The 27,822-nt window shown below is 38.8% G+C and overlaps 1 protein-coding gene and 1 long non-coding RNA gene across 5 annotated transcripts; one reads left to right on the forward strand and one right to left on the reverse strand.

Moving 5' to 3' along the window:
- On the forward strand, nucleotides 1-27,525 carry slc38a3b (solute carrier family 38 member 3b). Of its 4 annotated transcripts, none has more exons than XM_023410207.2 (17): nucleotides 2-258; nucleotides 10,376-10,563; nucleotides 10,915-10,935; nucleotides 11,120-11,201; nucleotides 11,303-11,418; nucleotides 14,159-14,232; nucleotides 14,663-14,755; nucleotides 15,808-15,889; nucleotides 19,143-19,225; nucleotides 20,573-20,631; nucleotides 20,934-21,110; nucleotides 21,239-21,318; nucleotides 21,409-21,509; nucleotides 22,106-22,230; nucleotides 22,329-22,473; nucleotides 24,206-24,309; nucleotides 24,456-27,525. In XM_023410207.2, exons 2-17 carry the CDS (start codon nucleotides 10,460-10,462, stop codon nucleotides 24,558-24,560), a joined length of 1,551 nt encoding a protein of 516 aa, XP_023265975.1. In that variant the 5' UTR covers nucleotides 2-258; nucleotides 10,376-10,459; the 3' UTR covers nucleotides 24,561-27,525. The 4 variants fall into 4 exon arrangements, with proteins under 4 accessions (XP_023265978.1, XP_023265975.1, XP_023265976.1 ...); XM_023410208.2 differs by lacking the exon at nucleotides 2-258 and adding an exon at nucleotides 272-750; XM_023410209.2 differs by lacking the exon at nucleotides 2-258 and adding an exon at nucleotides 7,122-7,225.
- Nucleotides 5,596-8,494, reverse strand: LOC147818886 (uncharacterized). Its single transcript, XR_015437500.1, has 4 exons — nucleotides 8,407-8,494; nucleotides 6,951-7,076; nucleotides 6,321-6,411; nucleotides 5,596-5,904 (listed from the first exon to the last, which is right to left on the reverse strand). It is a non-coding gene; the product is annotated as an uncharacterized LOC147818886 (long non-coding RNA).
- Nucleotides 27,526-27,822: the final 297 nt, after the last annotated feature.

The raw sequence follows: 27,822 nt of genomic DNA on the forward strand, positions 1-27,822 counted from the left end.
GAGGCGGACCCAGTGCGACCCCCACAGTTGAGCTCAGGAGTCTTTTACAATGCCGACCATTTCTCAAAGCGCGTGTTTGTAGGTGCTTACTTGGGAAGAGCGACGGTCTGTAATGTGCGTAAATAACCACAAATGCAGATAGACACTGTATCGACCACTGAGAAAAAGAAAACAGGAAAGGAGAGAGAGACACTGATCACCAAATTGTCCCCACTCACCAGAGGAATTAACCTGAAAGCTTCGTGACGAGAGCCTTTGGTAAGACTGAACAAATCTGGTCTATTTCTCCATTCAGGATAAATACACATGCTTTGATTACAGATATGACGCAGCTTTGTTTGACGTTATATTTGTAGGCAATTGAACTGATTTAATTGAAAGGTTGAGGCTTGTAAAATAATCATTTAAAACAATGGAACTAGTATGATTTCTTTTCAACCACACATGGAGCCCAGGGGAAAAAGAATGAAAACACATATTATGGATATTTATATGCTATATGATCCCATGGCACACTATAGTGAGGCATATGGCTTTGTTTCCTATTGGGGAGTGATCAATACAGAAAGAATAGCCTGTTCGCTGCCCCTGCAGTGAGCGCCAAGTCCAGATGTCACGACCATGTGCCTCAAGGAGTCAGTGACAGATTGTTGGTCATCTATTGTGCGTCTAACTCATGTTGCGTTTTCGATCTCTCTCGATACGCGTTGGATGAGCCTGGAAGTTAAAGTGAAAGTCGCCTTGCAACAGGTAAAACCAACATCTGGATGAATGGCAACATGTCTATATGTGACCAGCGTGTGGAAACATAACCAGATTTTTTTTTTTTTTTTTTGGTGAAAGTGTTTCCAAATATTTCCAAGCTTCAGTTCATGTGTGTTTTTTTTTCTTTTCAAAAGCAGTTGTTGGCGCTTAATCAAACTGAATAATCGATATGAAGCTTGTGCCATTTAAATTGTGACTGTGAGACATTCTCCTGTAGTTTTTCTCAGCCTACATCTTCATGTGTTCAAGCCAAATAACACTGAGTAGAGACTGGTTCCTTTTTCCTCCTGCATTCAGAACCATGTCCGACTAAGAGTTTTCCTCTGAATAACAGCGACCACTCTGCGATAACAAATTCACCCTGCGTTGAGATGCGAACAATGTAAACAGCAGCAGCTTTAACAACCATCAGCAGCACTTTTAAAGCACTCTGCCTTTGTTATTGTGGGCTAAATATACGCATGTGGAAGAAGAGCGCCCTGTGTGGGAAATTTAAAGCTGCACATTATCACCCTTTACGCACTGAGCCTGGTAGATGTGATATTGTGTTATTATTGTCTGTCTGAAAACAGTGGCTTTTGGTAACAAGAAGTTTTTTCCTTCTACATTTGAGTGACAATTTTTTATTCTCTCCCTTTACTTATCTAAATGTTTTGTTGTTTTTCACTTTTTCTTTGAGCGGTGAATTTGGGTTTGGTGTTCTTCCCTGCTGTTGTGGTGTATCATGTTAAATGTCACTTATTCTGTCAGTAGACCAGCGGCCAGCAAAAGTATCATCATTTGGTGGTTCCAGCTTCTTTACTGAGAGGATTCGTTGCTTATTTTGTCTTAAATGACAGAAAACTGAACATATTTTTGGACTATTGATCAGACAAAACAAGCAATTTACTTCACTTGGGTCTTGAGGAAATTATGACAAAGATTATCAATTTATCGACATTTGTATGGACCAAATGATAAAATGACCAATCAAGAAGAAACCTGCAGATTAATCAATAGTGAAAAATAATCATTAGTTGGAGAACCTCTTTATTTTTATGTTTCATGTGTATGTAGACTACATTCTTATGTGATTACTCTTTAAAGGGAACTAGCCCTTTAAAAATCTATGCTTGACTGTTGCTTTATGATAAAATATTCTGCAGTTTATAATCATAATCGTACTTCAACTTCAACTTTTTTATTGTGTTTAACTTGTGACGTTTCAGACATTTTTGAGGAAGAGGGTTTGTAACACCAAAGTTTTTTCAAACCAGCATCATGGCCCTAAAGGTCGAAAAAGTTTCCATGCATGTAGCAGGTTGCTAGTTTCAATCTTTGACTGTCTTGGAAAGAAGTGGTTGTGCTAATGTGAGCGCTCCTGTGCCTCAACTGGTCAGATGGGGTGAAGAAAAGCACTTTAACTCCCAGTCGCTTGAATGAAGATGGTGCCAGGTCATCAACTGTAGAAAACTATGGCTGCATTGGTGAAAACTGTGGAACTACCAAATATTGTATGAAAAGATTTTTAAAATACCAAACGCACTAAGGCTGAAAACCTTTAACCAATTCTGGGATACAGACAGACTGTCCAGAGAACTGAGGGGCCACGTTTTTGACTTTGGCCCCTATCTAAACACCCTACATGGGTTTACATGCTGGGTTCATCACAGAGGAAAATGAGCAGATAAGCCTGACCATGGTCACTGACCTCAGCATGTGCTAGGAGCTGGAGCAGGAGCTGGACAGGTGCGCCGTGTGTGTGTGTGTGTGTGTGTGTGTGTGTGTGTGTGTGTGTGTGTGTGTGTGTGTGGGGTTAGGGTTGGGGGGTGGGCGATGTTTTATCCATGTGGGAAGCAGCCAGTTGTGCTCTTCCGTCACTCCGAAGAGACCTGTGAATATCTGTGTTTGAGTCAACCCCAAGTGTTAAGTATCGGCCACTCCAGAGGTTATTATTATCGTTGTCATGGGGCTCATAATCTGTGGAGTTGAACCTGACCTTATCATGTGCTGTCGTCTATTTATATTGAAGTCACTGGAAAGTCATTGTCTTTTGTTGATATTGTGTATTCAAATTAATTCATTTGTTTAGGTATAAAGTTGTGGCTGTGAGTGAACTGATCTAATCCTCTGAGAGGAGTTTGAAGATAAAATGTTCTCCATGCCGGCCCCTTTCATCTTAAAGATTTCTTTAATGGCACTAACACTCCCACGAGTTTGTTCCCTCTGGAGCAACCAGTGCCAAAACATAGGATCTCAAGCTAATATATGCAGCCTTTAAAATTCCAGAGAGAGCCACATGTCATTGTATTTGAACAGTTGCAAGAAATAAATCACCATATACTTGGCAAGCGAGGAAACTTTAGCATATATTGGACGTCAGCAAGTTATATAAGCTGATCTATTGGTCGGGCTCTCCTAAAGACTTGTCTTGACTTTGGATTTGAAAATAAAGACATTCAAGTCTCAAGTTTTAACCTGGAACAATACAAGATATGTAAAGCTTCAACAGGCAGATAGTTACTCACCTTGTTATTCCATATTGTTGTGTAATAACAATATGGAATAAAAATGTGAAAACAATGTGACAACGTGAGATGGACGTTCCTGTTTAACTTACAGAGAATTATCACCTGAATCTGTAGCTCCCCTCGGTTTTACGGCGCTTTATGTCAAAGTTTCTCCTCATTGTTCAGTTCACTGTTACGGTTCACTCTCATCAGTTATTGCAGGTTTAATAAAGCAGTTTCAACGAGCACAGCTTCTCCAGCCAAACAAAACAATAAGGGCAGAGAAGGACTGTTTTTTTTTTCAACTTCATCATCATGACCATTGTTCCCATCAGTTTTACACTTAGTCTTCATTGGAGAGTAGAGTCTGCAGACAACAGGAATCTGGACATAATGTTATCAATAGTGCCAATGCAAACAAAGGCAGAGTTTATAGCAGAGTGTTTCCTCCACATTGTACAGGTATTCCTGTGTTGGTGTCTCCCTTCTGTATTCTAACCAGAAACGTTATGGGCTGAAGACATGCTCACGCTCAGTTCGACAGACTCAATTTGATCCTGAGTCATTACTTTTCTATATGTTCGGGAACTTCATGTTTGGTCCATACCCCCGTGGATCAAAGGAAAACAGAAGTGGTGCACTTGCCTCTGTAGCTGGCAGATTTCAGCGGTCCAGCAAACGCCTCACCTGCCACCATGGTGCAGCAGGGGAGGATTGTGGGGCAGTTTGCTGTTGCTCTGCAAATCATCTTTTAAAGAGCTGAGCTTAATAGTCTTAGTTAAATCCTTGTGTAAACACAGATTTAGCTTTGGCCACTTGTAAAACAGCATGTTAAATTATATCTTGGCTCCCTTTGTGCGCTGTAGAAGTGCTGCTTCCTTTTACCATCCCTTCAACAATTCATTCAGTCAGTCTGTGTGAGAGAAGGAGTCAGAAGGAGACAGCCTGCGTATAAATTCTGTGAGGAACTTAATGGGATGATGATGAGATGATGGTTTATTAAACATTCTCAAACACTTTTATTAAATTGGATATCGCCTGTTTGTGATGATCACTGACCATGTGTGTCTCTGAATGTCGCTTAAATGCTGATTTTTTTTTTTTTTTAATTCCTTTTAAATCTGGCTCAACCACACAGAGAAGTCAAAGCTGTTGTATGCTGCACATCAATATAGAGTTATAGCTAATGCTCTTGCAAATGAGTCACCAAACATGCAGATTTTTATATTTTTATATGTTATTTACTGTACAGTATAATGGAGGACTTTGGTTTCTGATGAATGTTTGTGTTCAACAGTCAGGGGAAACTTCTTCACCTGACTGCCACACAAAGATCTGTGCTAAAGTAAATTCAATAGGCTACAAACCTTTTCCTGAACAATGTATAGATGATTGACTTTTGCAGTTGCTTTTATTTAGTCTTATTCCTAAATGCTATTTTTACATCTACATTTACGTCTTTGTTTGTCTTGTAGATTGCAGCAGACGTTTTTTTACACGTGTACATAGTGGACACAGGGTTCACTTACATTTATCATGTGCCCCAATTTGCCAACATTTACAACCTACAGCTTTAATATTCAGAATTCATTAACAGCATTTAAACAGACTGATGAAGCATGTGCTGTAGATTAAACTGAATTGTGTCGTGAAACTAATTCCTTCGGTGAAAATGCTGGTTTTGCCTCTGGCTCAGGGGCTGACTCGTGATTTAGTTAAATCATTAGTTTGTGTGTTCTGTCATGCATCACACTGCTTGGAAACAGGCAGGTGATGCAGGGAGCTACTGTCCATTTTAGCATGAATGTCACAGCTCATATCTTTTGTTGTGTATATTTGAACATTTGCATTAGTGGATGAAGGTGAAATAATCGTGCTGACCAAAGGGTATAGGAATTTATCTAATTTACCTTATATATACATATATATATATATTTTTTAACAATGAGTTCAGGTTCAGACATTTAGAAACTTTTTTTGTTGTTGTTTAACCTACTACTGGTATAGTTTATTTGATATATATACCGTAGAGAATGTGTGTTGATTATCTAGTCAAAAAGGCTGAAACTATTTGCTGAGTGTTATAACTTTTTAAGAATATTGATATACAGGGGGGCAGAGGGTAAAACATGGCTCAATGGTTCAATTAATTGTTGTCAGATGTTACTTTTTACTGTACTTGAAAACACCAAAACGAATCTAACTCAGTAGCATGGAATGGGAGGGCTAGTAATTAACTAGTTTATGCACTGAGTGAATTACTTTTCTCTCACAATAACATTTTGTAATCAGTTGCATGTAAGGATCATTTTATGGCATTACTCAAAAAAATGCTCCAACATTTTGTTCATTTCAACATTTAGTTATTTAGAGCATTTACAAGGGATGTAATCCATGAGAAATTCACCATAATAAAAGCCTGCGTTGCCATGGAGAGGAATACTTGATTCAGGTGGTGGCCGATATCGCAGGGCACGAGCATGTGTTCCTCTGTCCCCAGCAGAGCACGTGGCCGAAGGATGAGCTGGTGCTGCCAGGCGCTCTTGGCTGAACCTCGTGCCTGTTCCTGATACACCACCACATGGGCATCTCCTCATCTACATGTGCTCGCCCACCGCCCTCCCGTGCCTCTGCCTGTTTTTACGCCCAGCTGACACAAGAAGAGATGGGAAATAATTGTCGAGAATGCAGCAGCTACAGTTCTTTTGAGAGTAAAATGATTTTTAAATAGTTGCTCTCTCAATTTAATGGAAAAAATAACAAACTCAAATAACTAATTGTAATTCACCCGCCCACCTGTTCAAACATTTCAAATGTCACATAAGTCCTCAGAATGGGACTTTTCATTTTCATGCCTCTTCATGGCCGATTTGTTATGTAACAGAACTCACTTTGGGCTCCAATAGAGTGTAAAAGTGTAAGGTGACCCCCTCTGGTGCTGAGTAGAATACCATATGCTAACAGGGCATTTTCTCGGATAGACAGAGATCAGTATTCATTAACAGTAAATAAGCAGTAAATTATTTTAGAATTTATTTCATGACTTAGAAACAGTGCGTTCCTTACCAAAACAGGTAGTAAACAAATGATCTCCATCTGTTTGGGATGTGTGGAGATGCTTAGAAATAGAACGTTTTCATGGCTTGGACACAGAGACCTGGATGAGAAGGAGCAATATCAAGTTTTATTTTCATTTTTGCATCTCTTGCCAAAAACAATAAATCAATGCCCCTTCCTTTGCACCAGAGTTTGCACAAATTTGTTGTTAAAGAGTCATGGATATTTTACATACATAATCCATCTCTACTAAAACAACTGGTATCATAAGTCACACTTTGAGCAGCACACCAATTCCCAGTCTTCATCAAGCTAATCTTTTTTTTTTTTCATTTGGATTTATTAATTAAAAAACAATTAGATTGTACAACTAAAGTGACAGGACCTTAAAGGTTAGTAGTAAATATGTGTTTCAATAATATAGAATGAGGAAATAGCAGCGGTACAACAATCACTTCATAAATCACATATGTCAAGTCTCTAACAAGCTGCCCTGGCTCATCTTGATGGGCATGTTTATAGATGCACATATGGTTGAACTGTCTGGCCTGTCATTCACCCATCGCCAGATAAAATTACACAGCAGAAATAGTAGCAGCAACCGTGTCTGTTTACAGAACTGATTTTGCATACAGCTACCTGATCTCAGACTTGTCCTGTCCATGTCAGATGCCGCTTCATGGTGCCTCATCTCAGTCAGTTCAGTATCAATGCTGCTGATTGACTGCATGCGTCCGCCAGAATGGGTGGAAGTGGAGAGCCACGCTAGATCACGAACCCAAACACAACATGTTTTTTAGTTCAATTTTGGTAAGGCCCATGTGGTATAGTCGGCTTGGATTTAACACAGAACGGCAACAGATGGACGTGACCACATGGGTCTTTACAGAGACTTCCTGAAAGCCAAACACCTGGTAATTTATTTTGATGTATCTTATGAGTCTGTAATTTCTCTAATAGTTTCCAATGGAAGATTCCATGAAAGAACATTATTATTTGGTAATTATATTGAGGAAATTAGGGATATTTAGGGATATACTTTACTCTCTCCAAATGCTTTATATTGAATTGTATTATTGCTGTGGTCTGATTAAAAGATTCTCTAGCACAGTGGTTCTCAAAGTGGGTCTGGGGACCACCAGCGGCCCTTGAGGGGGGGCCCTCAAAAAGAGGATTAATTCATTTTCAACAGAATTCCATCCATAACAGAATATATGACTATTTTGGTCATGGTTTCCAAACACTTTGTGATAAAACATCTAAAAGCAAAACTCTTATCAGATGGGATTCAGTGAAGTTTGTGTCAGTTTAGGGACCTTTGATGTGAAAAAGTTTGAGAAATACTGCTCTAGCAATTAATTGGAAATAATTCACACTGTCACTGTTTTCCATATAATGAGAACAAAGGTACGTATTTTTTTCCCCCCCAAGAAGCTTCTTTGAATTTATTTGAAAATTAAAGACCTCAGACCTTGGTGTGACCAGTGGTTGCATTTATTCTTACGCAAAATCATCAGAGCTGCTTGTTGCAATCAATATTTTTATTTGAAATATTATAAACTATTCTAAACTGCTTAGAGGCAAGTGCTTTCATGTTCTGTTTTTTAGAGCCAAGATAAGATTTGGGTTTTTTTTCTGTTATTTCCTGTGATAAATATACATGTAGAAAAATTTGGATTTTATCTTATTGAAAGTGTAAACGATACCTTCGGACAACTTAAGATTAATTTATACCAAGCATTGAAAAACAGACTCATGCTCATCGAATTTCACCTACACCTCTTCACAAACGTCACTAATGAACGTAGTTTTCAAATGTCATGTGAGGCACAGTGTGTTTGCAAACATACGCCACCATTGACATAAATGAAGTATAAAACACTTACTCACACGGGTATGTTGCCAGGTTACAGATGTACATTACAACAAAACAGTGATCATATGGGTGGAAAAATGTCAACATTGTTATTAATGAGCCTCCTGCTGTATTTACTGTAAATGCAGTGGCCCCAGGGAGTTGCTGTTGGTGAGAATAAGTCCTGATCCTCTTTTTTTTTTATTGCTGCTAATGACCAAAAACACTGATTGAACTGACCTGGGCTCCAGTGGCACAGTATGCATCCTCTTAAAAATTGTGTTACTCCTCCCTATTTGTAATTTATAAGGTGAAGTCCCGCTCCGACCTCTGTGGAAATGATCATTCAAATGATGATCATCAAAGTTATGCAACAGGAAACACTGACATCAGCAAGTCCTTTAACGTCACATCTTTTACATAGTGACGTTAAAGGACTTGCTTCATCTATCTCAGGGTAGATGAAGCAATGTAAGGTTTCACTGACGTTAGCTGTTCATAGGTTTTTAATAAGATACAGATTTAGAGCTTTTTTCTTTTTTTTTTTTACCGGGGTCAATCATTCGTTCCTTTATAGGCTACTATACCTGATTATTGTGTCGAGTATCATGCATTGTGACTTCGTTTTACTCCTCTCATGTTCCTTTTGTAGCCGCAGTGGCGTGGTGTCAATGACCCTCTTCAGCTGTACAGTATGAATAGCAGTAACAGTGATCTTCTGGCATAGAAGACACTGTGAACACAATTGAGCTGCTGTACACTGGACACAGCGGAAGCAGCGAACAACACGCTATTGTCTCTCTGGGTGAAATAGTGAAGAGGATTCATTGGGGTTGTGGCGGGCTATGACAACTTATTATTAGTTTTTAATCAGTAACAATAGTTTCTCAGTTAACAAATGTAGCTATACCACCTCTGTCTTCAAACCACAGCTGCTGAAAACCACAGACTCGTTAAGGCAATTACTAGTAGTATTACAGTAATAACTGTTTTGCAAACTGCTTTCTCAGTAATTTAAGGAACCCTTGTTGTGAGTGATTTGGTATTTTGTTTATCACCTTATGCTTATATTTGTCATTATGACCGCTGTGTCATTGTGTGGGACCTTACCAGTAACAGTGATAATCTGCAGGCTTGTGACTCTTAACTACACAAAAGACAAGAGCAAACAAAAATGTAAAAAAACTCAAATATACCTTGACCTTTGACCTTGTGCTTTGGACTTGTTTGCCTTGCTCAGTGCTGAAGTTCTGGAAAAGCACAAAAAAAAAATTTGTCATCGTTTCCAGCACTTTATCTCATCCTGTGATCACTTATAGCTACAGATATGTCGCTGCGTGCTGTTCATGTGCCAGTGTATCTGCAGCAGAAGTTTCAGTGAATGAATTGAATGAGTGACTGAATGAGGTCAGGTCTTGGTTGTTGGAAGTCACTGTGTCAACAGCAGAAGTGAGTCATTGGTGCACAGTTGCTGGACAGACAAATATTGAATAGGATCCGTGACGTCTGTCATTGATCGCAGAATTTCAGAAACCGGACATATCAGTAGATTAGTACAAGAGCTAACATGCTCTGCAACACTGCATGACACAATAAGAACTCCATTTATAATTACAGTTAGAAAAAGAGATATATAAAGGTAAATATAGCCAGCAAAACAGTACAGTTGTAAAGCAAGGCACTAAAGCAATGTAGCCTAAAGTTACTCTCTTTGGCCTCAAAGTCACAGAGAACAAAAATTATTATATCCTTGCCCTACTAATGTGAAACAGCTGTATTTGATCATAATATTGGTTATTAAATAACATGGTTTCAATTATTTGTTATTTGTTTGTAGTATTTGTTAAGCGTTTCTGACTCGGACTGTGTGAGTGCTATTTGATCAGATTTGATTGACAGTGTGGTGTGGAAACAACGTCACAGATTATTGCTAGATCCTGATTAGTTCATGGAAATCCTTTTACATCAGCTTTTTCCAACCCAGCGGCAGCAAACCAGTGAGAACAAAACACAAAAAAATGCAGAAAAAATAGGAAGCTGACTTAGAAAATATGTGTTCAGGGTTAAACATTTTAAACATTAGAACATTAAACATTCAAAGTGTGCTTCCCATTTTCACTGAAAGGCATCTTAAACAAAGAAACATCAAACAAACAAACCCACACATCTGTTTGTTTGTGATTCATGACTTTTCCGCCTCTGTCCCTAGGTTTTCGAGACACCAAGTGACTTTAAAGGATCACCTTCGTTGAACACATACAAGCCAAAAAATAAATAAATCTGAAGTTGGATCATGGAACCTGCTCAGTCAGAGATGAACATCCTATCCAACGGGAAAAGTCACGACCTCGGAGACGACATGGGTGTGCCAATGAAGACGCTGCTCGAGGAGGATCAGTGAGTATTGTCTCACACAAATGAATGGTTGTTGCTTATATATGGTAATGGCATTTAACACAGCATGTGTTAAAGTCCTTTTGACGTTCTCTATTAGTTATACTTGTGTGGAAACCACATCCTGGATTATTTCAAGTAAAACAACTGACTTCTAAGTTAATTTTCTGAGATTTTGACTGATTTACTTATATCTACCTTTGTCCCTGTGATAAGAGTTTCCTATTAATTTGACCAGGAGTCGGATGTGGTGAGCATCATACAGAATGACTTACTTCCTGCATAATCTTTGCTTTTTTAAATGCATGTTTACCTTGTTTTTGGGCTTGCCTCAACGGGTGGATCCTTATACAGAAATGGCACTCAAACAGTCAGGTATGTTTGTGAAGATTTGTATGGGGGCTTTTTTCCTCTGCATATTTTTTTTCATGCATTTCATAACGCAAAAACAACAACAAAAACTTAAGAGCGTGATTTTGACTGCTGTCTGCAGCAGATATGTGTACAGTTTTTTGATATAGATAGACAATCAATTAACAGGCATCAATTTTCCCCCTAGATTTGATGATCCTGATGGAGGACTGGAGAATGAGGAATTTTTGCCCAGTGCAGATGGAAAGAAACCTATACGCTTCACAGATGTGAGTGTAAAAGCCCAAGTTTACAGATATGAAACAACAGAAAGAGCATTATTGTTGAGAGATTTTGTATTTTGTATGGTCTTGTTCATTTTTTCCAACAGTTTGAAGGGAAGACCTCTTTGGGCATGTCTGTCTTCAACCTGGGTAATGCTATTATGGGCAGTGGAATCCTGGGATTGGCCTATGCCATGGCCAACACTGGCATACTCCTCTTCTTGTGAGTTTGTGATGTTTCATTTCCAGAACAACAGCTAGAATCTACGCACTTATCAAACAGAGACAAAGTCACTTATGTTAATGGTTGCAGTGCTGACTTGTCAGTTTTTTTTTTTTTTTTTGACAAATCGTCTTTACATGGACCTTTGGCTATAGTGGTGCTAATTTAGTGAAGGGTGGAGTCAGGTAAATGGTTGAATACACTCAAAAAAAGTAGTAAAAAAAGTCCTGAGTATCTCCAATGTACTCTCCAGGAGTGGGCCACACTTGTGGTGCCATCAAGTGCAAGGGTAGTGCTAGTTCCTTACAGGAGTGATTCAGTAACTGTCATGACATCTGGTAACATGTCATGTCCCACGATATGCTCACCTCTATTCATGTTGTTTTGCTCAGGCTCTCGCCCCCTCCCTTGTTGCTACATATAGAGACCCCAGAAAGGCCACAGCCCAGAATAACTGAACCTCCAGACCCTGTGTGAGGCATCTGGATTGCTCATTTAGTTCCTTCTGCTCCGTGCAGACGGCTTCTGTCAGACCATGACCCTGGTAGTCTTGGTCATGTAGTCTGTGTAGCTTCACAGAGCAAGTGGCAGGACTGAAATCGAGAATGGCCTCAGCATTAGCTTCAACCGTGGAAAAAGGAAGTCAGATCGATGCTAGAGCTTTCGAAGAATAGCTCCTCTTATGAAATTTCTCTAAGGAATTAGGTCAGTGAGGTTATAACTGTATAGCCTATAGGTAGCAACCCCTGTGACTGAATCATTGCTGCATAGCTGGAATAGCAAGAGACATTTCAGTTACATTTAAATGAGTTTTCAAAGCAACCTGAAGGTTAACAGTCTTCAAAATCATGACAACTTACATCAAACATGACATACAATAAACAGCACTTACATATCAAAGTTTACCAAAAACGTAACCACTTACATGTACGGCCAACCCACAGTGGGGCATCCCTCCCTTCTGTTATAAGACACATAAAACATAGACATGTGAGGTATGGAAAAAGCTGTAGGATCAGACTGAGGGATAAAATCCCTCCTGCACAATTGGATGTAAATATAGTGCAATAATGCCACTAACACTAAATTCCCTTTTTTAATAATTCTTCAAAAAGCCAAGCATGTACAAAATGCACTAAATGTTCTGACTAAAACATGCAAAGACATATTCACATTTGGGCTGTAGTTAAGCCACTTCAGTCTTATTGATGGACTATATTGATGGTTGTGCACATTGAGTGGAGTTTCCCCTGTTGATGATGCATTGTCTCATCGTGGTGCTCAGATTGGATCGCATACGTTAAACTGTAGCAAAGGTTCAAGACTGCTAAAAGCTTATTGGAAAGTTTTGTTTAATATAAATGTTTTTTTCATACCTAACTGTTTCAGCAACTTTAAGATATAGTATCTCTTTTTATCTATTTGACATACACAATAGGACAAATCAGTATTAAAACAAACCTATTTTCATCGTACTGTATCTCACTGTAAACCTTTCTTTGTGTTGGTCTACAGCACAAAACAGCGCCTTTCATAAACCCTTGCATAAAATGCAATCTGCTTTTTTTTTCTTCTTTTTTAAAAAATCAGTTTAATCCCTGATTTCTATGGAATTAAAAGCATGTGACTCTTGTAAAAGGAACAGGCTGGAGGAATTTAAAACGCTTAATTTCTAGAAAGAAAAAACAAAAGAGTGTGTATTTCAAGAGAAACAATCTTGTGGGCTTTATATCGCTATATAATAACCTTTACGCAAGAAAGCATTGATGCAAGCTTCCTAGTGAACTGCATAGTTATTTGAACACATTTTTTAGAGCACATCTATTAAAAATATGTGCAGTATTTATGTTTTTTACATGTTCAGACATTTATATTTGTATATAGGCTTGCTTTGACGTTTGTTCTTTGCTGCCTCAGAGACATCATGATCCACTAACCGCGATACAAATAGAGATTCTCAGACCTCATCAGCATATTTCCGTTGCGACACAGAAATAGAGCAGTTATGAAAAGCCAAGCGCCTTGCTGAATATTTCACCAGGGTGTCAGGATCCAGAGAGGGATACTTCTTTATTTAGACAAGGCATCAAATGTGGTTATTACCAACAGACACAAATAAACACTAGTTTGTGAGTTGAGGGAGCTCAGACAGTTTACGCGGCCTTTGTGACAGCACTAGTTACAGTTCAGTGGAATCTCAGGGCTTGATCTCCACCCCTAAAGATTCCCACTTCAGTTGTGGCTACAAGAAATACAAAAGTGTACAGAAATGCTGGGAAAAGGTCTGAGAAAGGTGATGGATTTGAGATCAGCCTCTGACTCTTCAGGAATGTTGACCTGAGAGCCCTTGCCCGTGGCTCTGTACCTCTGTAGGAGGACCACTACAACTCAGCAGACAAAGGGGTTATGGGAAATAGCATTTTCATCCTTGTGTAAGACTGTTGACCTTCATCAATGGAGTACATTTCAATTCTTTTATTTAAAAAGACTTACTGTTTCAAGAATGCCTCCTATTGTTTGTGTCAGCTGTTGATAATGTGTTACAGTAATACAATAAGCATTTTGAAGCAGTGAGCAGCATCGGCTCCAAAATCCCATGCTAAGGCAGGACACGGATGTAGAGAACCTATTGCAAATGAAGGAATGCCAGGCTTGTAATCCAAGGAATGCAAAAACTGGATAAATATAAAGTTGACATGCAACAATGGCATATGACCCTCCCTTTTGTATTGTGGCACAGGTTTCTTCTGACTGCAGTGGCAGCCCTGTCATCTTACTCCATTCATCTGCTGCTCAAATCCTCTGGCATTGTGGGTAAGCCTTGTGCCATGTCCAGGCCTTTTGCAGTGAAACAGTACAACCACTGTACATGTTATAAAGTTATACTACCAAAATGACAAAAAAAAAAAAAACATTAATTAAAAAAAGGGGCAAAGATCAACAGTTTTTATAGTTCACTGGTTTAAGCACACTCACTACAGCAGTAAGTTAGGCAGTTGTAATTAAATTATTGTTTAGGTTTCCAGTCCACTTAGTTTCTCTAATCTAATTTAGACTGTTAATAAGAAGGGAAATTAAATTGAGTTCGATTATTCTATAATCTGGTGTAAAGTTTATAGTGTATAGACCAACATAATTCTTGGTCATTTTTTTGTGTTTTATTTCTTGTCTTTTATTGTGTTGCTCAAAGAGATGTCTCAGCAGACGTGAAAATGATTGTTTATAAAGTATTATCTACTTACAGGAATTCGAGCTTATGAACAGCTGGGGTACAGAGCCTTTGGCACTCCTGGAAAAATGGCTGCTGGTATAGCAATTACCCTGCAGAATATTGGAGGTGAGGAGCCACAGTGACTTTGCGGTTAATGCATTTGCCTGTTTGTAAACTCCCTGTAGCAGAAAACAGGAATTACACACCATTAAATGGATTAGAGTTTATATCCCCCATTACCCAACCATCACACATCCATATTCACTGAAAGCACTAGCAATACTTTGGCTTTTGTTCTGGGCTGCACATCTATTTAAGTATGGAATATGGGTTTGTATTAAGAGCAAAGACCAGTAGACCTGTTGGTAAACAGCTGTGTTCACGGAGGTTTCGCCTATAATAAGAGTTGTTCCCACTCACTGAACAGCATCTGTGGTCGGATGTGTCTGCCCAAAGTTGGTCAGACACATTAGACTTTCATTAAGCAAAAAAGGTTAAATTCATAGAGCTCAGAGACTGAATGCAACACTTTTCATTTTGCTTTTTCAGCCTGAAAGTAAGTCCAACAGTTAAGAATGAATTACTGTTGAGATACTTGGTATTTCACAGTTCCCTAAAGCCCAAGAGGATGAATTGCTTGTTTTGCTCAACCAACAATGCAAAAGTCAAAGCCAGCTGATTTATTATCACATAAAACAGAGAAAAGCAGCAAATCCTCACAGTGGAGAAGCTACAACTTGATCATGCTTGGCATTTTTGCTTGAAAAATTACAGAAAAAATTGATTTATTATCCAAATAGTTGGAAATTCATTTTCTGTGCTCAATTACCTAACTAATAGTTTCAGCTTATTGCATGTGTTTTCACGTCGTTTCAAAGCAATCAAACTCTGATGGGGGAAATAAAAGTAGCCCAAGTGTAATCTCTGGATGATATCTTTTTTTAATTTTGTTAAATTGTAAAAAGTAACCTTCCCCTGGTTACTGAAATACCCCAAATTCCCAGAAAAAACATAACATGGCATGACCTCAGTGTCCTCAGTACTAGCTTCTGCTCCGTCACTTACACAAACAGTATGATAAGTGTTCTTGTGACATGGCTTTGACGATGTTTGATTGTCCAGCGTACGAGTCACTCGGCCGCTCATTTTCACATTTCCTTTGTCTTGTTTTATTACAGCGATGTCCAGCTACCTCTACATTGTTAAATCTGAGTTACCGCTGGTCATCCAGGCTTTCCTGAAGGCAGATCCCAACTCTGAGTGAGTATTATCATTGATGCGCTTCCCATCACCAACATCCCTGCGCTGCTGTTGGCCCAGAGCTCAGACACCGTGCGCAGGGTCAAGGGGCCCGGCAGACTTTGTGGCCAGTGAATATGTCAGTTTGCACCATTCATTGATTCAGTCAGTGGGGGGGGGGTGTGAGTGTGATGAGAATGGCAGTTTGTAATTGGCTGAGCAACAGACGGGGGTGGGGGGCTACGGTTGAGTATCTGTCAGTTATGTATACACACAACATAAACCCTCAGTGCTTTCAGCTTGTGGAGACAAGCACTGTTCACGTCAGAGTCATGCCACAGACACTCTGCATAAGGCCATGGACGACTGAAGTGGATTCCAGCTGCCTGTTGAAATCTAAAAACAAACCTTGTGCTCAGAAGGGATTGCAGCGACTGCAGCCACATCCCTTTAAAAACATCTCAGGCCTGGAACATAAACTTTTCAGAAATGTCAGCAACCTTGTGTTTTACATATTGGGGCTAAACAGACAGCCCTCTTAGAGACCTGACATTAAATGCAATACACAAAACAGCATCTATACAAGATATCCAACTACGGTTGTGGCCTGACCTGTCTCTCCATCGTGTTGCTGCTCTTGTCTTTCCAATATTTTGACCGTACCCTTAAGATACCTCTCACATGTGGGCCTGCGCCTCCTGAAGGGCATGTCATTACCCTTTATCACTGATCAGATAAACTCATATACTTATATCTGTCTTCGTGTGTATTAATGCCAGGGTCAGAAGCTTAGATACAATCAAAATCATATTATGTCTCTCTCTCTCTCACTCTCTCTCTGTCTCACACACACACAGACACACACAAGCACTAATGACAGCAGCAGGTGGTGTAACATGGGTGCCAAATTCCGAGGTCGTGCATAAGGACAGGTCAGCTCAGGGCCAGCTCTCAACAACCGAGACACACACTGTTCATTTCCACTAGACGCACCTCTTGCTGTTCGAATCTGTGGCGTCAGGAGGGCACAGTGGAATGAGGGGCGGCGGGTGGTGGGGCTGTGGCTGTGGCTTTATTTATGACTTGTTGCTATCTAAATATAGACGGCCATGATGTGTAGCAGACGGACGGACAAGTACCTTTCACTTTTCACTAAGATTGCCTAGGGGAAGATAAAGAAATAGTTTCTAGCAATAGATGAAGACGTACACATGAATTATATGGACACATTTCTTATGGAGTTTGAATGAGGATTATCGGGTACAATGTACAGGTTGCAGTGCAGAGTCTCAGCTTGGTCACACAGGGAGAGGATCTCAGGGCTGCAGACCCTCAGACTTGGACTTGGGTCAGACTGAAGTCACAAAAATGAGGCTTTGAGACTGTAGTGAGACTCGACTCCCTAAAGACCAGAGCGTGATTGATATTTCATCTATTTGAGAATTAAAAGAATTTAAGAACGATCTATCAGCCAAAGATATGTGCAGATAGGGACTTTTTACAGTTTAAGAATAAAAGTTAAAATAAATAAAGTTGGAAATACACTTGTCAGTGCTCTAAAGTTGTGGGCTTTCTTGTTAATAATTAGCTGACACATACACCAGTGCTAATATTTTGGTTACAACGTAATATCACAAGCCAGTATCATTGGCCAGTAAAATTTTATTAAAAAAAAAAAAAAAAAATACAGTGTCAGACAGGCATTTGTTAACCACACAGCTTAAATATTTAATTACAAGGCCTCTGCACTGCAAACACTTGACCTCAGCAGGAAAATGTTCAAATGCAAGACTTGCAGTTTGCTTATGAAGACTAGCAGCGCGACCTGTGCTCGTCCTCAGTAAACTGAAACTGGACTTGGATTGGTCTCAACTGTCGAAAGGTTTGAGCGGCCACAAGTGAAACACGATCATCAGACATGACCTACTGACAAGAAGTCCAAAGAGGGCGTGACCTGTGACTCGTGCGACTTCCCATGCTTTCAAGGAAGAGACACCGCCGGTCTCGTAGATCACTGTTTGTTACAGCCTGTCCAGCCATGGCTGACAGCTGATCCCACCGGTGGTGTCCCGTTCGGATGAGTTTAGAATAACAGGCTTAGCAGCTTAAAATGGGGCACAAAAAGCTTTCTGTAAACAGGATTTAGGAGACAGTGGTCTTTAATGGTTTGACAATCATTTCTATAAGCTGCGTGTTGCTGGTGGTCTTCTCAGGTGTAAAGCTACTGATGTTTAAGATTTACGGTCAATATGTTTTCCTGAGCGAGTCATGCAAAGGAAAGTTTGTCTTTTCTACTCCATTAAGTAAACTGGTGATGGACTGAAACAAATCTTCTATTTATGTGACAATAAACAAGCTGTCGAACCATTTACCTTCTGTTTACTGTAAACAATAATGTTGTAGCTGGTGAGATATCCTATGTTCTTCCTGTGTTGCAAGAGTAGGTCACTGTAACAGATCAACACAGAACGCAATGACATGTCCGCGTGAGCATGTTGTGTCGGCTATTTAGGTTATACGAGTGAGCTGTGTTTTATAGGGGGCATTCACAGGACGTTTGTTTAATGGGAGGATATGTGTGGTGCCCACATATAGCACACAGTGATACAGCAGCAAGGTCCCACACTGGATTGAAGTGGGGAAGCAGGGCTAAGATTGGATGTGTCATTCCAACCTCATATGTTTTTTAGCCTTGATCCAAAGACCCTTAAGCAATGCCTTTTGGATTGAGAACTGTTTTTGGATGGCTCTGTGTCATAATACGAGTTGAGAAACAGGACATGAAGGACAGAGATGGCAAAGGCTGTGAAGCCGACACTGGTAATATTCACTGACTTTTTTCATCTGTCCTTTGTGTTGTGTAGGCTCCACTATGTCCTCCTTCTCTGCAACTGTGAACTGTCACATACATCATCCATTATGTAACAGTCTATTCCAGTGCTTCTGTCGAGAGCAACATAAGCAGACACGTTTTTTCCACAATCTTGAGGCCAGTGATGTTCCCAGCGGGCTGCTGTTGTCCTACCAAAATCCAACACATCAACCATTTGGCCCGAGAGATTTCTCACAACCTGGTGACATTCAAACAAGTGCTCTCAGACTGTGTGATTTTAGAAAAAGCAGCACCAACAGTTTCACTAAATGAGTAAAGCAATCCCTCACAGTCTCAGTCCCTAGTCTATTTTTGTATGTATGTGTCTCTGTGTGCTGTGTCTCTGTGCCAGTGTTTGAAATATTGAGCTCACCAAAGTAAACTAGACTTTTCTCCAAACAGTCTGTGGTACATGAATGGAAACTACCTGGTCATCATGGTCTCTGCCGGTATCATCCTGCCCCTGTCTTTAATGAAGCAACTTGGTGAGTAACACTACAGTTGTACATGTTCTCTGGCATTTCTGCCTGTTGTCCTCTCCCCAATATTTATTTTTGAGACATCTGAATCTGAATGAGGCGTATAACCTGTTTAGACTCTTTTCATGGTCTCAAGCGGGGCACAGCCACAGGAGAGTGGAAGCTCTTTTGGCAATGACAAAAATTAAAAACACTCATGGTCAGTGAGTCAAAATTGTAATACTAAGTTAAAATGATGATGATGACTTACTAAATCAAAATTATGAGGTTTTAGGTCGCGTTCAACCTGACAGTAGCCCTGTAATAAAAAACATCCCTCTGCTGTGTTTTCTATACGGGGCCGATTTCGGTCTGAGTGCCTGCTAAGTCCAAATGTTTTGACTTACTGGCTGAACACGACCTGCAGTGTCCCCAGTTCAAGTCTTGCTGGGAACCTTCGTTTCATCTCTCGCTCTCATTTCCTGTCTTCTCTTGAATTTCTTTCATCTCTGTATAAAAGCCTAAAATGCCTTTAAAAATTGATTTGCTAAGTTAAATTATTAGATATTAAGTAAAAATATGAGTATTAAATTAAAATGTCACAATGTGTTGTTAAATCGAAAATTTCACATGCTCTATATTAACTTCTAACTTTAACTTTTGTTTTTTTCTCTTGGAGCCTGGAGAACAAGTTCCTGTGCTCCCCCCAAACTTTAAAAGACTATTAATCAATGATGTCTTTGCACTGGAAGATTTTCTGTTTTTACTCAAGCTTTGTTGTGTGATGTAGCTTTGACCAACGTTTAGACCCTTAAACTTTATTCAGCTCATTCTATTTTGGTTCTTGTCCTCCGCATTTCAAAGCATTTTACATTTTACTGCAGTACGCTTATCTGACTCGTGCATTTGCTGGTTTCTTTTCAAGAAACGTTTTCTATCTTTTATTAAGATATGCTTTCGTTTGACCTTGAGCCAACTTACATAATGACATCTTGATGGAACATTTACCTCAAAGTCAAGTAATTAGTGTGTTTTTATTCCACCACTGGCAGCGGAAGCAGCAGGTGCCCAATTAGATATCTCTTTTCCTGGGATGATCACACTCTCTAGTCCAGTCTGAGCTACTCACTACAACATGAAATAAACATGCCCCTTCTGATATCATAGCGCTGTGAGGTCATTCAAACTGCGAATTTTAGGGATGTTTTTGTATAAGCCTCATTTATAGAGCAGTAGGAAATCTGACTATAAACTTTCTCGACTTCTTGTGTAACTGATAAAGCTTATATAGTCCCAAACAACACATGAAGACCAAACAGATTAGTTCAGTTTAAGAAGCTGTCACATTAACTGTCTTGTTCACTTTCTTTTCAGGTTACCTTGGTTATAGCAGCGGGTTTTCTCTCAGCTGCATGGTGTTCTTTCTCAGCGCAGTAAGTTTTTCCAGCTCACATAGCGGCACATCACCACTGTGACTCTTCACAAGGAGCCTCATTTGTTCTGGCATGTCATTTTGGCACATATGTTACTTGCTTTCCCACCCTCATCTCTTTCCCACACTTGTCTCTATTTTAAGTGGTATGTGGCTATGTTTGATAAGGCGAATTTAAGAGCTGCTTACGGACATCAAAGGTTGAGAGTAAAAGCTAAGTACTTAGAGGCTGAGTCACACTAATCTGATCCTTTCTTTGATTATATCCTCGCTTTTCTTCCCTCTTTTTGCATCTCTCTGCAGGTTGTCTATAAGAAGTTTCAGATTCCCTGCCCGTTCGAGGAGTTCTCAGCCAACAGCACTGCTGCCCACCTCAGCATGAACGTCTCAAGCCACGGCCACGAGTACAACAATGGTCTGGTTCACGCGGACGACGAAGACTCTCACTGCTACCCACGCATGTTCACCATCAACTCACAGGTAGGCGTCTGAAGTGAAGATGCAGTTTTCATATCTGGATCGTTTCCGAAGATTGAGTTCTGCAGGTGTTCCCATACTTATTTTGAGATGCTCGGTTGAAAATCATGTGTTTGTGTGTCTCTTCACAGACAGCATACACCATCCCCATCTTGGCTTTCGCCTTTGTATGCCACCCTGAGGTCCTGCCCATCTACACCGAACTCCGCAAGTGAGTCATCCCTTTCTAACCTTCAATATTTGATAGCATGTCAGTGCAGAATTTTGCGTTCACATAATTTTCAACTGTCTCTGATTTCAGTCCAACACAGAAGAAGATGCAGAAGGTGTCAAACATCTCCATTTTAGTCATGTACACCATGTACTTTCTAGCAGCCCTCTTTGGCTACCTAACCTTTTACGGTGAGAACAGCTGTCTGTGCCACTTCGTTTGGAGTTTGTGTTTGCAGTATAAGACATTTATAAATACATTTATGCCCAAATCAGATCGATGTTTCTTATTGTGAAAAGATTTATTGAGAGGCAAAAGGAATACTGTTTGGCTTAGAGGCTGTAGGTATGGTTCAGAAAATAGTGAAATGATGATATTAACTTTGGAAATATCTAAAAGAAATATTATAAGGAAAATCTACAGGGCCTGATTTTGTGATGAACCGGTGTTCTTCTTTATTTAAGCAGTAAAGTCTTAAATTTTACTGTAACACCTTTTTGGCAAGAGAAAGTCGTCGTTTTATGAATTTCTTAATCAATGGTTTAATTGATATATATGTTTTTTAGTATTGCCCAGTCTTGTCTTTTGACACACAGTATTCATGGTTGAAGTAAAATCACTTACTGAGCCTTTACTTATCTACCTTTTACATTTCTACACATAGAATGAAAGCTCCCTCTTGTGGTGGTTGTTTGTTATAATGATGTTTTCCACTGCCAAAAGGTACAGTATTACTGAGTGACATTCACATGTATTAATGAAATATGTTCTCTTTATATTCCTGCAGACAAAGTGGAGCCTGAACTGCTGCACACTTACAACCGGATCGATCCTTATGACACTTTGATCCTGTGTGTGCGAGTGGCCGTCCTCACCGCTGTCACACTGACCGTCCCTATTGTGTTGTTCCCCGTGAGTTTGTTTTTGATTTGTTGCACCTGCAGTGCTCAATGAATCTTATATTGTGATATTATTTCCTTATTAAATTAACTGTTTGTTTCTGTCCACAGGTGCGTAGAGCCATCCTGCAGATGTTATTCCCCACTAAGGCTTTCAACTGGTTGCGTCACATTGCCATTGCTCTCATTCTGCTCACCTTCATCAACCTGCTGGTGATATTTGCTCCAAACATTCTGGGCATCTTCGGCATCATTGGTTAGTTTAAAACTTAGAGGAACTATTTGTAAGTTTTGCTATTGCTACATAGCTAACACATTAACAGCTGTTTACTTACCAGTTTAGAAGAAATGTTGCGAGTTCAGCATCAAATTTAGTTAGACATAGTGATACTCAGAAGGTGATTTATAACCTCTTGTATTATAAAGACAAAGATGGCCAAAGCTCTTGTCAAGCGTCAATCACCCACTCCTGGCAAGAAACCATGTTCAGCATCAGAGAAAATTTAGCCCCTTTAAAATTTCTAGTGCCACACACTTGAAATAGTATAAAGATGGACTAGTCCCACAGATAGGCTGTAATGTCTAAAACTGTACGAGGCACTTCTGAGGCATGGGCCTTTTATGTCTTTAGCTCTTCCTGTTATATCTTATATCGTATCCTATATTACCAAATGACAACAGAAAAATCCCTGAGATTCTTAAAAAGAGCATTTAATGTTTCCTAGAAGTCTCATCCACATGTCTGGACTTATTTGACCATAGGTTATATGCTACATACAGTGTGATCGTTGGTTACTTATTCTGTCTCTGTTTACGTACTGAAACCTCCTGTTTGACATGGCAGTGTCATTATGTTTCAGGCCATTAAAAGCAAAACTAAAAAACATGACATGTTTGTTCACGGACAAACTGTTGGCTTGTGTCAATATTATTGTCATGTTCTGTCCTCAGATTGGAGGCAACGTTTCATAGGTTAGAGGTGAAAGTTGAAAAGATTTAAGTTAAAAGACCGCCAAGGACATCTTCAAAGCAACGGTTTCTGCTTTGACAAAACATGTGGATGCATTTAAGTACACATGTGGGGGTACATTCGGGATGTACTTGAATGCATATCAGTATACAGAAACATACAAATATAACTCACACTGTCAGATGACGCAATGGAGCTGGTTGTTTGTTTAGAGCTCACAATCTGGCAATTTAGCTGCGTTTATTCTGAGTTCAAAAACTGGTGACAAAAATACAAAAATCTGAGTGAAAATATAATTTGCAAAGCAAGCCTCCTGTAACTTTTTTTGTTTAATTGTTTTTATTCACAGGACAGTGCATAAGGCAGCTCTTTGTGTTTTCTCCTCACTTTCTATCATAATCGTATCACAAGATTTACTGAGCTGTGTTTGTTACAAAAAGGCCGGGTATTTGTATTTGTAAACTGTATTGAATGCTCTCTTATTCATAATAATATTTTCATTTCATTCATTTTTTTTCATTTTGTTTAGTTCATCAGTGCTTTAGACTTTAAAGGAGCCATTTGTAAGTTTTGCTATTGCTACATAGCTAACAAGTTAAATAGCTAACAGCTTTTTACGTACCAGAGACAACTTACAAACAGCCTCTTTAAAGAATGCTTTATTCCATGATGACCCCTCTTTTCAGGTTTAATAATGTTTGGATTAATTACTTAGTACGATTTATTTAATCTGTTATTCTCATCATCAAAACCAGGACAAACTAAAATATAATTTCAGTCTTTGGATATAGTCATATAAATATTACTTTCTGTCATTAAGATCAAATCTTATGCACAGTAGGCTACATGATGCATGAGGATATAAAATCCAGCTGGAAATATGTTGAAAGGAAATCTGAACCTTTTAAAAAAAATCTTATATATGTTTCAAATGTTTATCACTGCATTCAATAAAACTCTCTGTATATTGCTGTATGCTTTGTTTTTGACCAGTCCTTCCTCTTTATGCTTTACTCAGGTGCCACGTCGGCTCCCTGCCTCATTTTCATCTTCCCTGCTGTTTTCTACATCCGCATCGTCCCCAAAGATGATGAACCCATGAACTCCGTTCATAAGATTGTGGTGAGCCATTAGAAGCTTTGTCATGTAGTCCTGAACCAGTGATTATACTAGTATGGTGATGCGGGCCTTTTTGTGGTCTATTTTACATACAGAGTTCTTGATAATGAAGCTTCTGTACCACTGGTGTGTTTTCCCCTCGTTTCTAGTCTGTCATTTTTGCTGCCCTGGGCGTCTCCTTCATGGTAATGAGTCTGAGCTTCATATTCATCGACTGGACAACGGGGAGCAGCCGTGCTGCAGGAGGCCACTAGAGGTTGCTTCAGTGTGTGTGGGCTTAGGAAACGGGGAAAAAGAACTGGTTAGTGTAAAGGGAGCACTACCACCTCAGTGGGTACACACTACAGGGTTGTCCAGCACACAGTAACAGTAATATACAGTATTGAATGTGGGTTGGAATCACACTTCGACTAATCCAAGTTGAATTAGCGTTTTGACTGTAACTTAACACATATCTGAAATCTTTCATAAAAAAGTTCAATAATTCATCCTAACGTAGTGCAATGATGATGTAATTTATATGAATAATCAGGACTGAACAGGGTCTTTTTTTATCATCTGTTTACCATCTGTTTGTGCATCCACATTCACGATGGTGCAACGGTCCTTTCCCGTTGCTTCCTCTTTATTTACACGCAAACAGCTGCAGCTGGTACTGTAAAGAAAAAAAGTTGGTATGATTGTCTTTTAGACTGGAGAGAGGGAGGCATCAAGATAAACATAAGAGCTATAACTTAATCACTCAGAACTTATTTTTACACAAATATGAATTATTTTCCATGAGACGCACAAAACAGGACTCATCCTGAACCAGCAGCACTCTGAACTGTACATCATCGTGTAATATAAAACAAAAAGTGCTTTAAAGCCTTAAAGCGCAGATGACATTTCATTTTCATTATCTGTCAATTGCCAGAGTTGTTATGTAGTGTTGTATCATGCAGTCTAAGCTTTTGTTCCATATGCATAAATCAGCAATTTCTTCACAAACCCTGGTGCCTTTCTGCATTTGGAACAGCACAGAAACAAACAATATAAACAGGAGTGTATATTTATTTAGCTACTATAACTATGTTTTTAATTTCAAATGGATTCTATTTAACTACTGTATATGATGAAATTAATGATAGCTTACAGTATATAGTTAATGGAAGGTGTTACAGACAGACAATACTTTGAATGTTTGATGAAATAGAAAGAGCTTGATTTAAGGATCTGATACCTCCCTTTGTAAAACTTTTAGCACATATATGCCAAACTGTGACCTTGAATATAAACCAAGCAGAGTTCAAGTATACCCTGACACTTCACCTTTGAGTCTAGCTCATAAACCTCTATGATTATTTCCCCCCTTTAAATTTCTCATTAAATTCTTATGAATTCAGAAACTACCTTCTCCATATGATATGGAATCCATGACTTTGTTGCAGTTTTCCTCACTTGTGTTTAGTAAGTGAAGAAAATATGGCATTGGAGATAAGATAGTCTTTTATTAGTCCCACAGTGTTACAGCAGCAAAGTGGACAGTACAAAAACTGAAAAATGCCAATATGAAATACTTAAAAAGGATAAATAATAGATAATAATACAATACTTGACCATGGAGAGAGTTTTGGTTGTACTTACCCAGGTTTTGAGATGCTTTATATGGATAAAAGTATGTGGACACTTGAGCAATATACATATCTCAAAACTTATGAAAAGAAAACCAAAACATTCTTGCCTAGATACCACATATTCAGAAAGGTGAGATAGAGAAATATGGTTCCATTTTTTTTATTTTTATAATTTGTAAATGGGGTGTCCCCACCCTTTAAATCGAACATTGAGGGTTTGATCAATTCCTGGCCAAGCAACATGAATTTGTAAAAGATAATCCCACTGGTGGGTCTGGCAGAGTTTATCAAGTTAATTGTCTTAATTGGAAGATGTATTAATCTTTTGTGGTTCTGCCGTAACGTCTTTGCCGTACTGCTTTGGAGTATTTCGATCTACTTTCACACTTGTGAATATTTAGACTTGAGGTTAATGTTTTGCATGTACTTATGACCTGTCCATCCTGTAGTTGTTATAGTGAACAGCTAACACTGTCATAGATAGATGTTATTGTAATACTGTACAATTGGCATCTTATAGTGACGTGTATTGAAGTCCCAGTCTGTGCTATAGTTATTATAGTGTTATATTAGTATTATGAAGCCCTTCTTAAAAGTTGTGACAACGATTAATTTTTCAAATGTTGCTGCTGTGATGTTCAGTCTGTGGACACACTCAATTCGAGGTAAATTTAGGGATGTGGATGAATGCTTCAAATATTTGTAGTTCTTCAGACTGATTTTGGGTCCCATAATAGCACTGACTATATATATATATATATATATATATATATATATATATATATATATATATATATACACATACATATACATATATACAGTATATATATATCACTTTTTTATAGAGTACAGGAACATTTCTTTATGTAGAAATATATATCACAAGTTAACTTAAGATGAATTACGTTTTAAAACAATACTAAGTTTTTAACAACTCAGAGAAACGTTACAACAAATACTTGTAGCCAAAGAAGGTTTTATATTGTATTACAACTCTCAGGCTTCAGAGGAGTCCCGTGTAAATCATCACTTCTCTCATTTTATTTATATATTCCTGTATTTCATGTTTGTTTAGCAGTTCTGATTCTTAATCGAGGTTTTTTTAGGGACAAATAATGAAGAACAGCAGGAGAAATATTTAATGCACGTATCGACCTCCGTCCCTTGCTTTTCCACGGTTATTTGCAGTGGCTGTTGTGGTGTAAATGAAGGGTTACTTTTGTCATGTTTAGTGAACAGAGTTTTTATTCACCATGCCAAAATAACAGCCTACCTATACTGCTTTGAAACGGCTTTAACTTTTAAACAGGTTCCACAGTTTAAATACCAAACATGCTATATTCAATATGCATTTTTCATGTACCTAAACAAATCTATCTGATATTTTATTATAGCTGTTATTCAAGATGTAAATCTATGAAATGACACAACTATAAGTAAATAACAAGGTATATGAATTTTGGTGAATAAGATGTGGCTTTATATAAATAATGTATATAAATGTAAACCTTTTATATTTGTTATGCATATTTACAGTAGCTTGTAAAGTGTAAATAGCAGGGACAGTTTTAGTTTGGCAATAAAATAATTGTAGATGTTTTTACATCGTCTCTGTTGTCATCATTTCCGCCCTTCAATGAAACTAATTCTGATTTAAGCAGCACATATTTCTGGTTGTTGTGTTTCAGTGCAAATGAACAAATCAGACATTTGCGGTTTTTCAATGTGTTGCTGTTAATTTGTTTGACATTTGATGAAATTTAACAGACATTTACACAGTTGACCATTGTAGGGATATATATAAAGACACACTCGCACGCACACGGACACACGTGCATTTGTACATGGTTTGAAAGAGTTGGTCTATACCTGGTCAATGTCCTTATAAGCTTTGTTTACC

Source organism: Seriola lalandi, unplaced genomic scaffold, assembly GCF_002814215.2.
Source record: "Seriola lalandi dorsalis isolate HSWRI2012SDOR001 ecotype SW California unplaced genomic scaffold, Sedor1 jcf7180002054416, whole genome shotgun sequence".
NCBI classification, from domain to species: Eukaryota; Metazoa; Chordata; class Actinopteri; order Carangiformes; family Carangidae; genus Seriola; species Seriola lalandi.